Here is a 20,109-nt window from a genome sequence, read left to right on the forward strand (position 1 = left end):
TAGAGCATGTGTGTGGTGTGGACCTTTTGTTTAGGAATTCTGGTACAATATGGAAGAGTATAGTTGCGTTTTATATCCCAAGTAGTCCTTTCTTCTCTTCCTAAAATATACCTAGTCAAGTAACATCAAGGTAATCAGGCAGCCTGAAAAGAATCAGGGCATCTACCTGCTTCTTTGGTTAGAGAATGTAATTAGGAAAGAAAAAGGCCACTGTGTGGTGAGCCACACCTACTTACCAAGAACAAAGGAGCATAGAATTTTAAATTATGTAGTTGTCCTAGAACCCTGGCTGGCCAGACTCTTGTTTGCCTTATTATGCAAGATCAACTTTGTTTTAAAGAGGTCATATGAGTTTCTGTGACTTCTGTCATCTTAAGTTAAGTAATATATCATCAGAAAATGCATATCACTAGAAATGGTGGCTCTCTATGCCTGTGATACACATTTTTTTCAGAAATTTGTCTTCTAGGTATTTCTATTTAAGTGCTCAGTTCCTTTCCAGTAACTACAAATTTCATTTAACCAAGCTATATTTTGTATATCCCAAATATGCCTCATATTTGGGAATTACTTTTTGAACCCAGAGAAGTCAATCCGGTAGCAAATTCTTCTCAGTGGCCAAATTGAATCCATCAGCTACTCTGATGAAAAATAATGCCATTGATGAAGTCAGGTTTAAACTCATTTTGTCTGTATGAAGAATGAATTTAGAAGAACTAAAGTCAAAATGCAAAGAGAATGTAAACATATTAGCATTGGTTTCATATTCTGTTAAATATTTACTAGTACCATTTGTATGTATGCATGCACTAGTACATTTGTATGTATGCATGCACTTCATTCTTGACATCATAGGTATACCTACTTTGGAAAACATGAGGCTTATCAAATTGTAGGTACTGATAAAGCATTTATTACTGAATACTTTCACTATTGTGATGACTGAAAAAATTCAGAATTGGTCTTAATTAAGATAATGCAAGATATTGCAAGTCAAAAGGAAAGAAATGAAAAGAGAAATCGTGTCCAAATCAAGATCAAGTCCACCATTGTTAGTTGGTAGCCACCTGTGCAGAAGGAGAAGATATTAATTAATACTGACCTATTTCTGAGTAATTGCAGACTATATATTTGAGTGAATTTAAAACATAGCTAATTTTTAAAAATTCTCCACATAGCATTATGTAACTTAGTTCTGACTACTGAAAATAAAACACATTGGACCATTAAAGGGCTAAAGTGAAGATTTAGAGATGTGTGATTCTTTCTCATTTCAATAGTTAGTGAAGAGACCCTTGCTTTTATTATTCTTGTACCTAGGTTCACTTCTAGTATATGTCAGAATAAAGTGATGTGCTAGGTTGCATTTGGAGAGTTCTTTTCCTAAATTAGTGCAGGGTAGTACTTGATAAATTTCATTGTAATGGGATTTGACTTTCCTTGTATTCAAACTAGGGATTCTCTTGGAAGGGATTCTTAGCACTTGACTTGTGCTGGCAAGTGTCAAAGTATAATGGAAGGACTTGAATTAGAGTTGGAAAACACCTGAAGAAAAACTCCTTGCTCAGTTCATACTTTTCCAGTTCACTTCATCCTCCCGGTAGGATGAAACCTGAATGTACTCAAACTTAGACTCAAAATACAAAGAATAATGAAGTTGGGGCTGGGGTTGTAGCAGTGGCAGAGCACCTGCCTAGCACATGTGAGGTACTGGGTTTGACCCTCACTCAGCACTACATAAAAAAATAAATAAATAAAAAAGGTATTTTAAAAATAATGCAGTTAAGAGCAAATAAATTTCTAAAACAAGACTGAATCTTACAATCCAATTGCTTCTGTCAACTCCCTTGTTGTTCCTTGTTTTAGGATATAAAATGTAACAGGAAGTAAGATAATAACGTCTTTTCAGGATGTGCCCTCTCCTCTGGATCTCCTTTTTTTTTTCATGGTGACATTCAGTCTACTTTCATCTTTTTCCTGCTTGGGAAAAGATGGGGCATTTTTTGCCCTACCAGTACATCCCAACTCTGGTGAAAGTACCAGTTTCTGAGTTTATCACTGTAAATACAGCAGAGCACATTTTGTAAATCAGGTACACACAGGAAAGAAACAGACACTAAGGCCATCCTGATGTAAAAGGAGCTAACAGATCATGGTTGTGGGCCATTAAAAATCAACAACCAAACCTGTGTCAGTTCCGAACTCTGAGAAGTTTGTGCCTCTTGCCCATTATGATCATGAAGATGGAATCTTTAAATAAAGGTTTAAAGTGGTTCATTAAGAGACCAGACAGCAGAAAATAGTTTCCTTGTGGGAAAAGCAAAGGACCTTATGTGTTTGTGTATACATGTTGAAAAGTCATTAAGTATTACTTTCATTTTCCTCATTTGGAGATTATATTGTTGGTTTTTGGGGAGGCAAATTTCTTCCCTCCTGAGGAGAAATCCCTCAAGTTGATCCATGTAAAATCTGAGAAAACATGAGACCAAGACTGTTGTTTCTAAACTGTTAGAACCTCCATATTTACTACATTTGGTTTAGAATTATCTTTCCTTAATTCCTGTTTCTTCCTGCTTGTCTTTAGGAGCTGTGAAATCAGTTGTACCTGAAAATGTCTGACGGTCTGGATAATGAAGAGAAACCCCCAGCTCCCCCTTTGAGGATGAATAGTAACAACCGGGATTCTTCAGCACTCAACCACAGCTCCAAACCACTTCCCATGGCCCCTGAAGAGAAGAATAAGAAAGCCAGGCTTCGCTCTATCTTCCCAGGAGGAGGGGATAAAAGTAAAGTATCAGTGATCGGGCATTGAAAAGGGGCTAGTTTATTCTTTCATTGTCACTTTCTTTCTCATGTAGTCATTTCTTAAGCTGGCTGTTCAGGGCCTTCCTGATGTTTACATCTACATCTTCCGAGGTTGCATTTTGTCAGAGGATCATGTTTGATTGACTTATTGTGGGTTGACAGAAAATATATGTATGCTGTGTTTGCTTTTTAGATAAAATTGAATTCATAGAGTTAAGTCATGGGGAATCATAGCAACAATACTGTCTTGAATATATAAACAGTGACTTCCTGAAAACTTAGACTAGAATTTAAAATAATACCTTCATAACTGTAAGTTGTCCTTTTTAGAAATTTGAGTATAGATTGTTTTACTTCTATATATGATTTGGTAACTGAAGATTTTGAATTGAGTATATGGGAGTCAGTTCAAGTCACCACAGTGTTGTCTGTGTGACTATATCACAAGGTGGGAAGAAACTGAGTCATTTGTTTCTTCTTATGATCTTCTACCAGTGCTCTTCTACACAATCAGCTTCATGTGCACTAAGTATCATGACAATATATTATCATTTATCCACATGGTGTTCATAATACCATTTTGGTGCTTAAACATCATATGCTAAATATTTGTGACACTTGGGGATGTAAAATTCCTAGTAAATAACTGTCAGGTAGTATTAGTTATCATAAAGCTGGAACATGGCTTCCATAGGTGTGATTATTGAGGTAGATGTGAGTGAAGCAGATACAAGGCCACTGGCATCACAGAAAGTGGCCAAAAGGGTAAGAAAGATGATATCTTTTAGAAGAGAAAAGGAGAAAACCTGCTTTTTCAATGTAAAACAAATAGCTTTGTAGATTGATTATATGGTGTTAGTGAATCAACAATGGATGTCATAAGGACAACTGAAATTCTTATCATATCTCTGTAAGATGCTTATCCCCTTTACCTGAAAGATGGAAAAGAGAAATGACATTAAACCTCTGATTTGAAGATAAGCAAAATACTTTCTGTGGAAAGGATCTGTGACCACATAAGAGGCGTTTTTAAAGATATATTTGCAGACCCTGAAGTGAATCTGGAAAAAATTTTTTGCTGGGAATAAGGAATGGTTTGAAGATTAAAGGTATGTCATCACCTAGAGATCAAGTCTTGTGTGACACTTGTGCCAATGAAAGGCTCTTCTATGTTGTATCTGTTGCAACTGCAGAAAGTGATTGAGGAAGGGAATTATGTGCCTGCACAAATCCTTTGGTATTATTGAAATTGGAGTTCTTTGGGTGCCCTTGAATAGTTCTGCTTTCCATTTTGAAGAGCAAGAACCAACTGATGCTGACATGAGGTTAGCAAAAACAGAGGCTGGCATTTTGGTTTTGTGCCAGTGTTCAGGTGATCTCATGGTGAAGCCATTTCTGCTATACAGATATCAGGGGGGAACAGTTGAGCCAAGTTTCCAGTGTGCTGGAATGCAAACAGAAGAGCCTGGATGACTCTTACTCCTCTCTAGGAATAGTTTGAACAATGATTTTTTTTTGTAGAAATTCAAGACTACTTAAAAGAAAAAAATCATGAATTTAAAGTTCTGCTGATTCTTCATACTCCATGTGGCCCACATGTGTTTGCCAATGCTAATCTTAGTGTACACATTGTCTTTGTAACTAGCCATATCTCAGATTCTGGAGCCCTTAGATCAGCATTTGATACAGCCTTCAAGCACACATGCTAAACCAATATGCATGAGATTTATATACTATCACTAATGCTGTGTTCTTAATTTTAAAAAAAAGGCATTAAATAGTTCAAAAGAGCCTGCCATTAACAGAAAATGGGAGAAGATTTGACCAAAGGCAGTGAATTATTTTTCAATGATCCATCCAAAGACAGAATTAAGGGATCAAGAAGAATCTATGGACAAGGATACACATGTGTTACAGGAGAAATCACTGACGAAAGATGAATTTAACCTGTTTATCCTAATTCAGATTATGTGAGTCTGCTATAGTATGATCCTCAGGAAGTCAGCAGTACCCCAGAGGTGGTTATCATACGTGACAATGAAGATAATTAGGTGGTTGTGAGATTAGAGACACAGGCAGTTGTAAACAACAGGAACAGGTCTTTTAGGACAACATTAAATATTCTTCCGGATAGTAATGAAAATTGGTACCTTTACATGTCATTGCTTACCTGTCAAAAGCTTGAGTGATTTAGCAGAATTCTGTAAGTAGGTGCTATGATACCTTCAAAAACAATCACATTAGACAAAATCCACCTTCAACAGAACTTAAATTATCAAGTACCATTTAATACCATTGCTGAACAGTGAATAAGCTACCTCAGACAAAGATGAATGATTTAACTGAACACTAAAAACAAGTGCTAAGAGTGTTTTATAAAGATCATACTGGGAAGAAAGCAATGCAAGAAAAGTCTAAGTCATCAAGTTATTACCATTTAAATACCCTCACTGGACAGCTGATAAATTGCCTTCAGACAAGGCTTGAATAATTTAATTGAACTGTATACAGAAGTGCTAAGGTGTCTTCAAAAAATTGAGAAGACAGAAGGCATCTTCAGAAAGGGCCAAAGTCATTAAGTAGTGCCACTTACATTCCATTGGTTAATAGAGCTAAAGCCATGAGCAATGTGTTACAACTTCAGGATTGGACTTCAGTGACTCTTGAAGGTACAGACAACCATGATTTCAACTAACAGTTCAAACGTCCACTGTTTATTGCTTCTCTGTCACTCTCATTTTCCACCACCATAATAAATGAAAGATACCTCCTCATTACCTCTGGAAATCATATCAGGATCTAAATGGAAACTGGAGAACCTATCATTTTTACTAATTTAAACTATGTAAACTCTTATTATTCTTTTATGTAATAAATTGTTATCATTTTATTTTGTTACACATAGAACATTTATAGGGGCTTTCCAACATTCACTTGTGACTTGATTTCTTTTAATTTTTTTCCTTCTAAAACTATGATTCTCTCAACTCAACTCTGCTACTTTGGGTTTGTCCAGATACCTGACTTTCATGGGTGGGGAGGAATTACTATTTCCGTTTCTGCCTCTTGGCGACTCCTTGAATTATACCACCATTAAGTCTTAACCTAATGGAAAGAGCACTGGACTTGGGTTCTGGAGACCCAGGTTTGCATCCAGCTCTTTCAGTAATGGTTGTGTCTTTGAGGTGGTCATTTAGCTTCTCTGAGCCTCAGTTTTATCATTAATTAAGTGAGGACAATACTACCTGGCCGCCTCACAAGATATTTGTGATAATCAGATATAATTGTGTATACCAGAGTGCTATTAAAATTAAAATTAAAAATTGCTAGATAGCTGGGCATGATGATGCAACCCAGCTATTCAGGAGATTGAGGCAGGGGGTTGTGAGTTGAAAGCTAGCCTGGGAAACGTAGCAAGACCATCTCAAAACAAATATATTACAAAGTGCTAGATAATTGTGAAGTGCATCTTAGTATTCAGATCTTCCAAAGAACCAAAAAGCCCTATTTCAATTTATTGTTTCTTTTAAGTAACTTTCTTCAAAACTAGAATTTATGTCAATTAGAAATTTGAAAAGAAAATAAAAATTGCTCATAATTTCATAAGCCAAAGTTAACTGTGTTGGTATTTTTCCTCATAGTTTTTTTCTTATAAAATAGAAATTGTTCATCAATGTCAAAAACTTGGAAAATAAAGACAAACTCATAGAAAATAATAAAATATCATCCACAATCCCAGAAGCAATGTTAACATTTTGATGGATTTTTTATAGACTTGGTTATATATGCACATATATACTTTCTTATGTGCTTAAATTCATAATGTATATAGTTTATATTCTTCTCCCTTGACATTTTATCTTGAACATTTTCCTACATTTTAAAAGTCTTATAAACATAATTTTGATGGTGTATGATATTTCTTCATATAGTAACATCACGGTCTATTTAACAACTTTTAAAAACATATTTGGGTCTATTTCTAATTTTTGTTATTATAAAAATATTACAATGTCTATTTCATTTCTTAAAGGAAAGTATTGGATTGGTGACAGCAGAGGATTTTATAAGGCACTTTAAATGTTTTCATTATATAGAGCATTGAGCATAGTTTTTTTAAGAAGTCTTTTTATAGCTCTATTTCATTAACCAAATGGAACCTTGATATGATAGAAGAAGATGAAGAAGAAGAAAAAGAAGAAGAAGAAACAGATCTAATTTCAAGATCAAGAATCTATTTTGTTGGAGTGTATTTCAGGAGCTGAATTTGGGTGTTAGAGAATCTAGGAGGGACAATTGGCATCAGTTTTTGAATACTTCACTATAGAAAATTTTCAAGATTTAGATCAGGAAAAGGATATCCTGAGCAAGCAGTTTTATGGAGCCTGTGAAGTGTGTGACTAATCAGGTTTCTCCTTTGTTGACTACTGGAAAGTTTGGAGCCAAATGTGTGTTCCATGCTTAGCATTTGTAAAAGGACTCTATGGTATGTATGCACTTTGTATTAACTGTCTTCTAGGCTCCATTATATGTTCCTATGTTGAGTTTTTGATTTTGTTTTGTTTTTCCTTTACTTTCTTTCCTACATTGAATTTATGCTATCATGTCATATTTGGTGTTTTTCTTGTAAACCACCTGACATCTATTTTGGAACAAGGTGAGATATACATACATGAATGAATAAATATATTTATACATTAATAAATCAACCAATAAGGAACAGGCAATGAGGCAAATGAATGCAGCCAGGAATCTGAAAATGGGATAGTGTCTCTACAAATGATCATATTAAGGACTTGAAACTTGGAAGGGACATATTGGAAAGAAGCAGTGAGGCTGCATTTAGAGGTGACATGTTCTGTGTGACATTTGTGTTTTCTGAAGTGTGCTTATGTGTCTTGTGTCTTGTGCTGCTTTGAGCTTTAGGTATGTTTTGAAATACATGCAATGCTCTGCGAAGGACTGTGTCTGTAGAGAACTCAGTTAATGTGCATTTTGTTTGTGGGGAATCCAGAGAGATTTGGGAACTGGTGAGCTGGGGAATGATGGATTGGTCCCTCTTCCTGAGCATAATAGGGGATAGTTGTGTATGAATCAATCAAGACAATAGGGAATGATCACCCATTTACTGGCTAGTAACTAGGTGCCAAGCTGTGGTTAGGTACTATACATGTACTCAATCTTAATCCCTATAGCAACTCTATATCATCCCTTTTTACTGATGAGGCTCAGAGCATTTAAATAGATAGCCTAGGATCACCTAGCAAAGGATAGAAGCCAGGAATCTCCCAAGTCTTTGTGCCTCCAAACCCTTATATTATATTGCTTCACACTGTGACAAAGAGACTATGTGGTATACTATGTTCCTAGCATCTAAGCCAGTAATGACTTTCATTTTCCTTAAGAAGATTGCAGTGTACTTTGAAATGTGTTTGAATTTCAGAAAAGGGGGTTTTTAAAACCACCACTCAGGAGAAAAAGAAAGAAAAATTTTTCTTTTTTTTTTTTTTAAAGAATTGATGATGAGACAGCATTCACAATAGAGATGTGCTAACATTTGGTTTGGAGTTTGTGGGGTTATTATCATTGGGAGTGTACGCTTCATAGGCTTACATGTTGCTTTTGTTAGAATGTTGAGGTTCTAAATGGGTTGTGATCATACATGTGAAAAAGTTCTTAGAGTGGTACATAGTTTTGTTAATGTATTGAATATTTATTGTTGTTCTAATCCCAGAGCATGTCATCTTCTATATACCCCACACAGCAGGAAGCACTGCTGTATAACAAGTACATTAAAGAAAACTTGCAGTTATCCTTTATGGTTTTTGTTAATCAAATGTCTTGGTCAATGCACATTACTAATTTTCATTTAACTAAACACAATAAAATGTACTTAGTGTGATAACAGTATGCAATCTTTCTTTGGTAGATCTCTTCGGGATCTTGAGGTAGCCCAAGGTGATTTCATTTCACCAGCAAGTGTGGAGTCTCAGTTAATTGAGGGTTCTGTTATCAGAAAGCCAGATGTCAGAAATTTCTGCATTTTAAATCATGCTTGCATTCCTCTCGCTTCTCCAAATGTAACCCATACAGCCGAGCAGAGTGCTCTGCACAGACCATTGCCCTGTCCTTTGGGAAGCCTGGAGAGCATAACTTCTTGCTTGTCCTCCAAGAGAAGAGCCTCCTATCTACTCCTTTACTTCTAGAAGTCTACTTTTTAAGTGAGAAGAAGGTGGGATAAGGATGCCCTCTTCCTATCTACCAGGGCCTGAACTTTCACTTCAAGGCCATAAAACAGGGAAATGTGACATGAATATGATAGCCCACTTAAACCATAAAACAGTCAAATTGAGGAGAAATATGGAATGTGGGATTGGGAGTATATACACTAAGGTAAGGAGGAAATAATATTTGTGAATATTACAGGAGGTGGAGAAAATACAGGGGATGGATAGGAGAGAAAAAGACAGAAAAGCACTATATCACACATTCAAATCAAGTGTTGCAAAGAGAGAAATAGTGACAATAGCTAAAGGATATGAAGTTGCTTTCCTCCTTAGAGGAAATGAGGTCTTTTTCCCCTCTCAAAATTGTAAAACTACACATTGTCGATCAAGCTAGGATCTTGCCTCATCTTTGCCTCTTATTTCCAAACATTTTCCATTGAAATTATTGCATGGGTGAATTGGGCATAAGTGAGAGTGGAGTCAGAATGTGTTTCCTGGAACGAGATCAATAGGTGGCAATTTCCTAATTATATCCCAGAATGATTGCACTTGCTGAATGGTTTCTTAAGATGATACTACTGAAGGTGATGGCTGCCTGCATGTATGAGTGAAGGTGAATAAAGGGCTCACATGGTGCTGTCATTTCCTTTCCTCCATTCCATCATCCTCATGGAACATACAAACCATGAATTAGCCTTATAGCTGCTCTTGCAGAATCAGGTACCACTTTGACATTTTATTTATATTCACTGTTTTCCATAGCCACTGAAGACTTGGCAGGAAAAAATGGACTTAGTATTCCTCCTGAGGGTATGGAACTAAACACAAAAAATTCCAGATGGGCTAATTAGATGCTATGAATTAGAGTGAAATTTTCTAGGTTCTGCATTGGGTCTCTTAGGATTAATGTGAATAATGGACTTTCCATTGCAGGCCTTCCCTAGTATAAACTTCTGAGATTTGCCAACATAATAAATGATATTACAATACAAAACACTGAATGTTTAAAACAACCAAGTTCAATCCTCTTTCTTGGTAGTTATATTTCCAAGGACAACACTCATAGGATTGAAGTGCTAGGTTTAAAAAGTTGCAGATTAGTTTCCCAACAAATAGTCACCTTGTTACTTAGAACATTGCTAATGAGAAGATGAATTTTGAAAGGCCATTACAGGTATATTATAATGTTTAAAGTACTTTCATATCAATTACTTCTTCAAATGTCCTCTGATGGAGATAGGGAAGGGATTATCTCCATTTTATAGCAGAAGGCAGTTCAGAGATGCTAAATGACTTCTACAAAGGCAGACCTAGAATTTATATCTTCCAGCTCCTTGTCCAGTGGTTGAACATATACCACTACCAAAAATGAGGGAAACCTAACTTGTGCTGAAAATAGGTTTTAACCAACAGAATGTTGAAAATGGAGTTTTAATAGAAGCATGGGAAAAGTAGGTGGATGAGCAATTAGGACAGTAGTCATTCCTTTGTCTTTTATTTCTCCTGAGGGCCTAACTTGCTAGCAGGAGGTAACCAATCTTTGTAAAAAAATGAAAGTAATTATTCTTCAACTTTTGTGTTATTTGGTGGGGGCTTTTAAATGGTATTCTATTACAAAAATAATGTTTGATGCTTACAAAAATTGAAATATTAAAGAACTGTGTTGAAATAGAACACAAGAGTCAACTATCAATCCCTCCCCTTACACTCATTCATAATATAGTATTTAAATGAGATCTGGGCTCTCTTTTTCACTTTATCAACACCTTTCTTTTCAGAATCAGTACATGTTTTGTCCAAGATGCTAGATTTAAGCCATAAATATGTGTTATGTAGAATCTCTTTTAAAATTTTTTACTCACACTACACAATTTCTTTAAATACTTAGAGTCAACAATAAAACCTGTTTTATGCCTAATTTTCCATTGTGTTACCATATATACTTTCACATATTTTCAATGGGAAAAATAAATTTGAAGGCCCATACAATGATATTCTGTCCCCAAAATGTGAAAACTAGAGAATTAATGTTTCCCTTGTGTAAGGGAAAAGGTAAATCCCATCAATCCAGGAGGTAAGAAATTCTTGTGGGTCCTAGGTTATACTGCACCCCAAATAGGATATTTGTTCATAGAGCAGATGTGTCAGGGATTAGAACCTTGACAGAAATCTGCCTCTCTGAGACTATTGTTCTCAAGAGGCGCACCAACCTCTTGACATTGCCTGCAGGACTACTGTTCACTTATTTTTACCCAAGTAGAAGGAAAGTGTCAGAAGGGTTCATTCTAGAGGGTTATGGCACAGTGTGCCCTATGATCTACAATCAGAGGATAGAAGAGAATGATATTTTTGAAAAATAAAAATGGCAAAAATTCAGTATTTAATTCAACTTCTTGATAGTTAAGCAGACACTAAGGCATTTTCATTCTTGTAGGCCACAAAGACAACATTTTGTAAATGACCTTTGTGGGACACTGACTAGCAGTCTCCTAGTGACAGAGAAACCAATGAACCACTAAAAGTATCTATCACTGAACTAAAGATTCACCAAGTTGCTAAGGAACATCTGTTAGAAAAAATGAAGGTTGGCACCCATAGAATATGGATGGCCTTTGAAAAATACTTTTATATCCTTCCAAGATGACTTCTCCAGAACACAATTTTGGAATATTGAGCTGAAAAACAGACCTTTAAATTTGATGGATCTTTGACCCCACCATCCCACCACCTATGCCAGAAGTTGCTTGGCGTCTTCTGCATAAGTTGTTTGGCTTGAGGACTATGTAACACTGCATAAATACAGACTGTAACTAGGCAGGACAAGCAGGACAAAAGGCAGGGAGAGGGAGGAGTGCTTCTGGTGTCAAGATAGGGGGATCCAACCCCATCAGCTCCAGTATAAGTCTCCTAACAAAATGCTTTATTAGACCTCCTTTATCTCTACGGATTCCCTGAAAGACCATGGTAGAGACACAGGGGCAACTAGGCAACACATCAATCTGAACTGCATGCTGACTTTGAGCACAGATCTAATTATTAGCTCTCTCAGTTTAGAAATCAGATATAATGGAACATAGAGCATGCTTTAACTGCTGTATCATTCACCCAGAAAATATTTGTGCCTGCTTTTATATGCCTTAATCTGTGCTGTGGGGGATACCACATATGAGGAAAGGCTTCTTATCTTCAAGTGATTTTCAATCTACTTGCAGAAATATTCTCTCTCTCTCTCTCTTTCTCTCTTTCACACACACACACACACACACACACACACACAAACACACACACACACACACAGTTTACAAAAAATGCCCAAATAATGATCGTTTTATTTTAAGATATTTTTTTAGTTGTAGATGGACACAATACGTTTATTTTTACTTATTTATATGTGGTGGTGAGGACTAAGTCCAGTGCCTTTCACATGCTAGGCACACGCTGTACCACTGAGCCACAACCCCAGCCCCCAATTAGAGATCTTAAAGGCAACAGATACAGTGGTAGGTTGTCTCCCCATTCTACACTCATCTTCCTTCTCTTCAGCCTGAGAGAAATAGTAACCATCATAAAGCCTGCCACCACCATGGTCTGTGTACAACCCCCTTCAATTAACATCCATTTGCTGAAAACCTATCCAAACACATTTTTTATTACTATCTCCAATTTCATCTTCCTCTCCTTCTAATTTCCAAGACTGTTGCTATTTACCCTTGTCTTGTCAATTCTACAGCATTTGCTATATATATTCCTATTTCTAAACTTTTGTTCTGCTTTCATACTTCAGATGCTTTATCCTTCTGTATCTATCTAGCCTTTATGACTAATCTCTTAAGTCCTGCCTCCTCTAGTAAGTCCTGACTGGCCATCAGGTTTCTGTGATTTTTTTTCCTTTTGACATACATTTTTGCTAAAGCATTTACACTCTATTCTTCACAACCTAGCACCTAATTTTCTTTTGTGTGATATTATTGGTTGTTATTTTTTATTTGTTATGCTTATTTCCCCAATTATTTTGCAATTACTAATGAATCATCTAGCATAGCTGGTCATCACATTGATGCATAATTCAATCTATACTTGCTGACAGACTTGCTGACTGATTCAAAGGAAAAAAAGCTGAGATATTAGCAAGGGGTTGTTGTTCCTTAAAGCCAGGGTTGCGAATGCTTGCCTTGGAGAACTAGCCAGTCTGTGTATTTTCGTTTTTTGGAAAAATTCTTTCTGCACTTAAACAATATGCTTTATATAATACTTTGCTTTTAGCTCTCTGTATTAGTGTGGCTTTATATGTTGCACTTTATGTCATAAAGAGCACAACATTTTGTATGCTTTCCATTGCTCTTTTAAAAAAATAATTATTGTTTTGTGCTTTTATACTAAATTTACGTAGGAAAGCTTTCCCTATGTCTGTCTTCTGTCATTCCTTTCCTTTTCCTGCATGCTCTGTTTTGAAGGAGTTAGAAAGAGTTCTAAAAAGTAATTTGGACTGTGACCATATGACAGCTAATGAGAAGGCTCAACAAAACTTCCAGGAATTTTAGGGGAAGATGCGAAGTGGAACACCGACAACAAGGAAAACTCAGGTGACAGTTTTCTAAAATGCTTTCAGTAGGCAACCATAGCACCATCCACGGATTTCCTCTGGGGGAGTATTGGTTGCTTTGCTGTACCTTGACCTCTGCCCAGCTCTATTGCTAGTATATGCATGTGGCATATACTGAATGAATGCCTGAATGAATATATAGTCAGTTGGGGAAAACATCAACAATGCCACCAACAAATTCAACTACAAAAATAACTATTAAACATATTCTCTTCTCCCCTGGCCTTTTTAGCAGATGCAGGTCATTTTTTCCTCATTCATGAATGCATCACAGCAAATAAGCATCAACTGTCTCCATATATTGAGTCTCATTCATATAAAGGTTATTTATTTGTTCATTCATTTGTTTGTTCATTATTCATTAAACATTGAGTCTGGTACTGTGCTGGTATATGTAGAGAGATAAATAAGTCCCAGTTCCCCTACCTTTAAGTAACCGAGAGTCTAGTAAGGGACAAAGACAAATCACTCAATAGATTTTAGTGTGGTAAGTATGAAACAGAAATGAGCCCCAAGGAGGGGGCATCTATTAAAGATTGAAGGGAGGGAGGAGCTTATAGGGAAGGCTTCCTGGAGGAGGTGACCACTGAACTGCGGTGAGTCTTAGAAAAGAGAATAGAGCTAGCCATGTAAGGAGTGAGTGGCATTCCAGCTAGAACAGCATTATGGAGTGGTAGGCATGATTCTACTGCAGGTTGCGTTTCTATGAATACAACTACAAGAAGTTTAGAATAGCCAGTGCCAAGAGTCAGTGTGAGAGGAAGGGAGAGATGAAGCTATGGGAATAGTATGGGACTAGATCATGGAGGATTTATATTTCCTATGCTAAGAACTCTGAAGTTGCTTCTGAAGAAAATGGAGGGAATATTTCAGCAGGAGGGATGATATCTGATAGGTGTTTCAAAATATCACTCTAGCTACAGGAGGAAGAATGTATTCATGGTGGAGTGGTGCCAGTCAGGCTGTTGGTGTTATACAAGTGAGAAATGACAATGGACTGAGGGCCAGTATCATTAAGAATAGGAGAGGAAACCCAGAGGGAATATGTAGAAAGGAGACTTAATACAAGTAGGTGACTAAGCACATTATGAGAGAAGGATGAGGTAGGAAACAAAGAGGGAGTTGTAGTTTCACGTTCTTTCAGGTAGGACAATAGAATAGAGATGTTCAATAACCAGTTAACTACATGGGGGTTGGGTGGGATACAGCAGAGAGGTCAGAGTCAGAAGTACATATGGGGAGTCACTACTGTAGATGGTGATTGGAACCATGCATGTAGAAGAGATGATCCAAGGGAGAGATGTTTGATGATAAGACATGAGTACCTAGAACAACTCCTGGAGAATGCTATTTTAAAAAGTCAACAAGAAAGAAGCGCCACATGAGACTGAGAAGGAAAACCCAGAAAAGTAGAAATAGACCATAGGAATGAGTTGTGCCAAAGAAAGTGCAGAGGAGTTTGTTTCAAGAAGTATGTGGTTAACAATGTTAGTTTTGACTGAGATGACAATGGTTTCAAGGACTGAAAAGTGGCCCCTGGTCAAGGAGGAGTTGTGATTTCAGGGAGTCAGCACAATGGTTTGGAGAGTGAGAGCTTAATAAATCTAAAATGCTTTTTCAAGAAGTTTAACCTAAAGAAGAAAAGGCTGAGTGACTGTAACACAGAGAAAGATGTGAGGAAGCAGAAGGATTTTAATTTTTAAGGACAAGAGAAATCTTCGCATGTCTTTTAAGCCCAAAAAAATCAGAGAGGGAGAGAGAGATTGAAGAAACAAGAGGTGGATGTAGTTCTCACTGGAGAAGTGAGAGGACTGGGACCTAGGGCACCAGTGGAGATAGACACCTTAGGTGGAAGGAGGCTCCTACCCTCAGTGGAATGAGAGGAGATAAGATGCTACTGATGCCTATCAATGCATAGGAGGGCAGAGAAGTTGAAATCAGAGAAGTTCCAACTGATGACCATCATTTTTCTTATGAAGTAGAAGGTACATTATATGCTAAAAGTAAAGGAGAATAGGGTACAGCAGAAATTTGAGTGAAATAGCAAAATTCTGGAATATTTACTGAAGGGTTTGGGAAAGGAAGTTGGCAAGGGGCAAGGAAAATATTGCTAAGAACCATTAGTGACCCAAATGAGGTCTATGATCTTCATAACAAACACCAAGCCATATGGCCATGTGATATTTTTCCCCAATAACTCCCAATTACCTTAGTGTAGAAGTGGAGAAATTTCATGATTGGATTCCATCAGGGTAGGGTTTTGCAGGACAATTTCAGAAGTTCATCAAAGGGTGAGAGTTTTCAGGTCAGGGTGGTAACTTCAGAACAATTTATATGATGGACCAATAAAGTCTAGGCTAGGAGAGAGCTGAGAGAATGGAGGCTTTGTTGAGACCAAAGAAAAGAAATATAGGAATAGGGGCTTAAAAGAATTAGAAAGTTGGCAGGATAGTAGGGGAGGAGGGGCTAATGGGTTATTTTGGATAAAAAAAAGACCCAGAACAGCTATGGTTATCCATTTTAGCTACACCTCATCAATGGAGTTTAAAAAGTCATCTGTCCAGGATGACTCCAGAAATCCTGATATAGTAGGTTCTAGGTAAGCTCTGGATACAGGCATTTTATGGAACTCTACAGGTTATTATAATTGTGGCCTTGGTTGAGAACCAGTGACTTAAAGGATGGCCATGGGAGTAGATTGCAGAAGTGGAATGGAGGTAAAGTTCATTAGAGTTGAGGGAGGTCAAGCAGCCCTAAGGAAAGAGTGTTGAGGAGGGGCCCATTTATTGTCTGTTTATATCTTATGTTTCACACAGTGATGGCAGCATAGAGTATAGGAGGGAAGACTTGGAGCTGAACTCTTCAGTGGATACAGGGACATGGGCAAGAGAAAAAAGTGTCTGCCAATAACCTCAAAAGGAGAGGATTTTGTAGTCAAGTTCAGCAGTAATGATGTCAAGAATTTGGAATGAAATGGGTGAAAGCCTACCTTCCCCATTACCCTAAGCCTAATGACTTGGTATGGGATGCAGATTCCACCAGGGTTATCTGAAGAAGTGTTGTTCTCATTGGATAGTGAGATTTAAAGTACTTCTCAACACCAACTACATAATTGAAATACCTGAGGAGTCTTAAAAAAATAAAGATGCCTGGGCCTACCCCGAAGGACAGTTCAAATATCTGGGGGTAGGGTTCTGGCCTCTTCCTCCCTTTTAGAAATAATTCCTCAGATGATAGGAAAGATGTGAAGAGAACATTTACTGAAGAGGTTGAATATGTAGGGGAATTTGTTCTTAATGGGACAAGTTCTAGCCACTAGACGGAAGGCAGAATATTGGAGTGGGATATAGAGAAGATGATAGCTAACTAGACAGGCTTTTCTTTCTTTTCAAGGTAATGTAATAGAGAAATGTCTGAATAAGAGACTCTGGAGAGATTAGAGTTACCACCAGAACTCATGCACACCCAAAGGTTCCCAAGGCCAAATGTCGTTTGCAATTTGTGGTTCAAACAGCAATCTATGGCTTAGTTCTGGGTTCCCATAGAATATTAGAGAAACACTTAGAAAGTGATACCAATTTGGGCTTACTTTCTATGTAAATACCAACCTATAGCTAATCAGCCTGGGTTTTAGCTTAAGACTCATGTTAGGCTGAATTTTAATATAAACGTCCAATCCTTGGAATTCTCTGGGGAGAGAAAGACAATTTAGTGTTCCTAAGAAATAAAACAAAAATCTGTTCTCATCTAGGCACCAATCACTAAAATTTACTGAAGGATAAGACTGAATTCTGTTTAATTTTCAATACTACCGAGTAATAAGTAGTGTAACTATGAAGAACTTAGGTTGTAGAGACGTAGTGGGCTTAGGTCTAAATCTTGCCTCTGAAATTTGCCAGCTGTGTAACCTGGGTATATGGCTTAACCTCTCTTAAGTCTTAGTTTCCTCATCCATAAACCAGTAGTAGTACAAGCATAATAAACTTACTCATAATATTGTGGAGATTAATTGTTCTTAAGTGTGCAGACCCAAGGCAGGTGATGAAGAATGTGAGAATCTCAAATTTTAGCTGAAGAGATAGGTATGGAAAGAAAAAATTACAATCAAGTACTGTTAAGTTCTGTGGGAACATAAAAGAAAAGGCATTTAACTTTGTCTGCAAAGGGAACACAGTAAGGGAATGGAGACCTGAGAATGCATCTTCAAGAATAAGGATTACCCAGGGATGTCACTCAGTGGTAGAGCTCTTACCTAGCACGTACAAGGCCCTGGGTTCAATCACCAGCACCAGAAAAATAAAAGATAAAGGGAGTAATCTACACAAAGCTGGAAGAAGGATGTAAGAAATATGATTTTCCAGGCCTTGCTCTAGCATCTATGAAAGCTCGGAGATATGAGAGAACCTGGTTATTTAAGGAACATGGGATAGGTATGCATAGTGGGTTCCATGGCAGAGCAGAGACTGGAGAGATAAGTTAGGAATATATTTTGCAGGTCATTGGATATCATACTAAGGAGCATGAACTTTTAAAATATTGGTAGGGCAATGGTGGCACGTTTAAGGATCTTAAAGGTGAGAATGTGATCTGGAGGCAGTGATAACAGGAGAGGAATAGTAATGCCTTACTTTGGACTAAGTGGTTAGTGGAGATGAAAGGATGAAGAATGGAGTCAAGACAAGTTTAGGAGATACAATGGAAAGAACTGGTGAAGAATTAATGTAGAAATAAAGTAGGAGTCAAAAATGACTCCCAAATTTTTGGTTTTGGCTGTTGGGCCAGTGCTGAATTACCCCGTGGCTGGAGTAAGCATATACTTATGTTATCCAAGAAATCAGGGGCATCCAAGATACAAAACTTTATGATTTTGGATATATAGCTTTTAAAAGTACTCATTAACCATGAGAGTAACATCAAAATGTTTTGCACTTCCTTATTTTTTATGCTTTAGTATTATTTTTATTTAACTTATATGTTGGTGAAGGGAATCACAATTTCTTCATTGCTTACAGTCCCCAAAAGAGGACGGGTCTAAGTCTTTACTCCTCTGATTTGGATGGTTGGTGGTTTCATTTCGAGATAAGGAACCATAGAAAGATGAGTTTGGCTTCCTGCCTCTGTTATGCTTGACCCTTAATGAACGGAATGGTATGATTGGTCTGGTAATAGACTGGTAATCAGGTGGCCTTCTAGGGAAACACCATAAGGCCAATTCTGGGTATAACTCAGCCCAAGAGGAGTGAGTCAAATGTGTAGCCAGTACTCACAGAGAAGTTGGGAGAGTTTATTTGCTGGTAATAGAGGATATGAATGCAAGTTGATATAAGAATTAGGGATCTAGATCAAAGTAGGGGCTCTTCAAATGGAGTCCTGGAGAATTATGAACCTCTGAAGGTATATGCAAAATATGTACTACTGCATCTTTGCATAAGTCTTGCAGCTTTATTCAGATATTTCACAGTAGACTGACCCCATAAAGGTTATGAAGAACTGGTTAATATGAAGTGTATGTAGCTACTTCATCAGAGTTGCTCACTTGCATGGGACTTTCAAAACCCTAATAGGAACCCTAGAAATTTTATATTTGTTATTTTTTTTTGTTTTTACTTAAAATGAGCCTGTCTCTCAAATTATCTGAAGTGTTTCATCCCACAGTGTCTGACTCTACCCCTGTCAAACACAATCAGGGAATTCCCTAATATGAGTTAGTATCTGGATTCAATCCTGGAGGAGTGAGTATAGAGAAAGGATTACAGAAGGACAAAGCCTCCATTAGGAAAGGCAGAAGAGAAAGAAGCAATGACAAAGAAAAAATGATCACTGAGGCAGGAGGAAAGGAAGACCACATTGTCAAGGAAGTGGAAAGAGAGGTCGTTAGCCATGCCTATTTATGGATGCAACAATCATGATTGTTTGATGTGCCTATCTGAGCAAATAAAATGATGGTTGAACAAGTATAAATGGTAACTGTAGTATATGAACATGCGGAGGCACTAGGAATAAAATCAAACTTTCAAATCCAGTGTTAATGTAATATTCATTAATAAAGTAGACTTACTGTAAAAACAGAATCTGTGCTGAGGTTAAGTTAGATGGTATATATACTTTTAAAAATGAGTCCTATATGTATTCCATGCCAGGTAAAGGATTTGAGTGGCTCTTGTTCCTCTGCCCCCAAACTTTCTTTTCTGATTCTGCATAGTCCTCCTGACTACCTGAATTTCCATATTACTGACCCGTATCTCTGTTTTCTGACTGGACATATAGAGCAGTGAAAGAGAATGGAAAGAGAAAAGAAGCCATAAGCCTGTTATTGAATATGAAATGTTTTGAATGTAAAATTTATCATATGTAACCTACAAAACCAGTAAGTAATCTGAAGTAATCTGTATGTAGTTAATTGCCTATTTTCTGTAATTTGGGACAAGGGAACATCTAGTTTCAACTAGGTAAACCAGGTTCACACTGACTTGC

The 20,109-nt window shown here is 37.1% G+C and overlaps 1 protein-coding gene across 10 annotated transcripts in view; it reads left to right on the forward strand.

Moving 5' to 3' along the window:
• The window catches only part of Pak3 (p21 (RAC1) activated kinase 3), a 255,810-nt gene that overhangs the window by 159,937 nt on the left and 75,764 nt on the right, over positions 1-20,109 (forward strand). For all 10 annotated transcript variants that reach the window (XM_047535566.1, XM_047535569.1, XM_047535571.1 and 7 more), the window contains one exon: positions 2,585-2,786. In XM_047535566.1, the coding sequence (XP_047391522.1) occupies positions 2,612-2,786 (175 nt within the window). In that variant the 5' untranslated portion in view covers positions 2,585-2,611. The remainder of the gene's footprint in view (positions 1-2,584; positions 2,787-20,109) is intronic.

This window comes from Sciurus carolinensis, chromosome X (genome assembly GCF_902686445.1).
Source record: "Sciurus carolinensis chromosome X, mSciCar1.2, whole genome shotgun sequence".
NCBI lineage: Eukaryota > Metazoa > Chordata > Mammalia > Rodentia > Sciuridae > Sciurus > Sciurus carolinensis.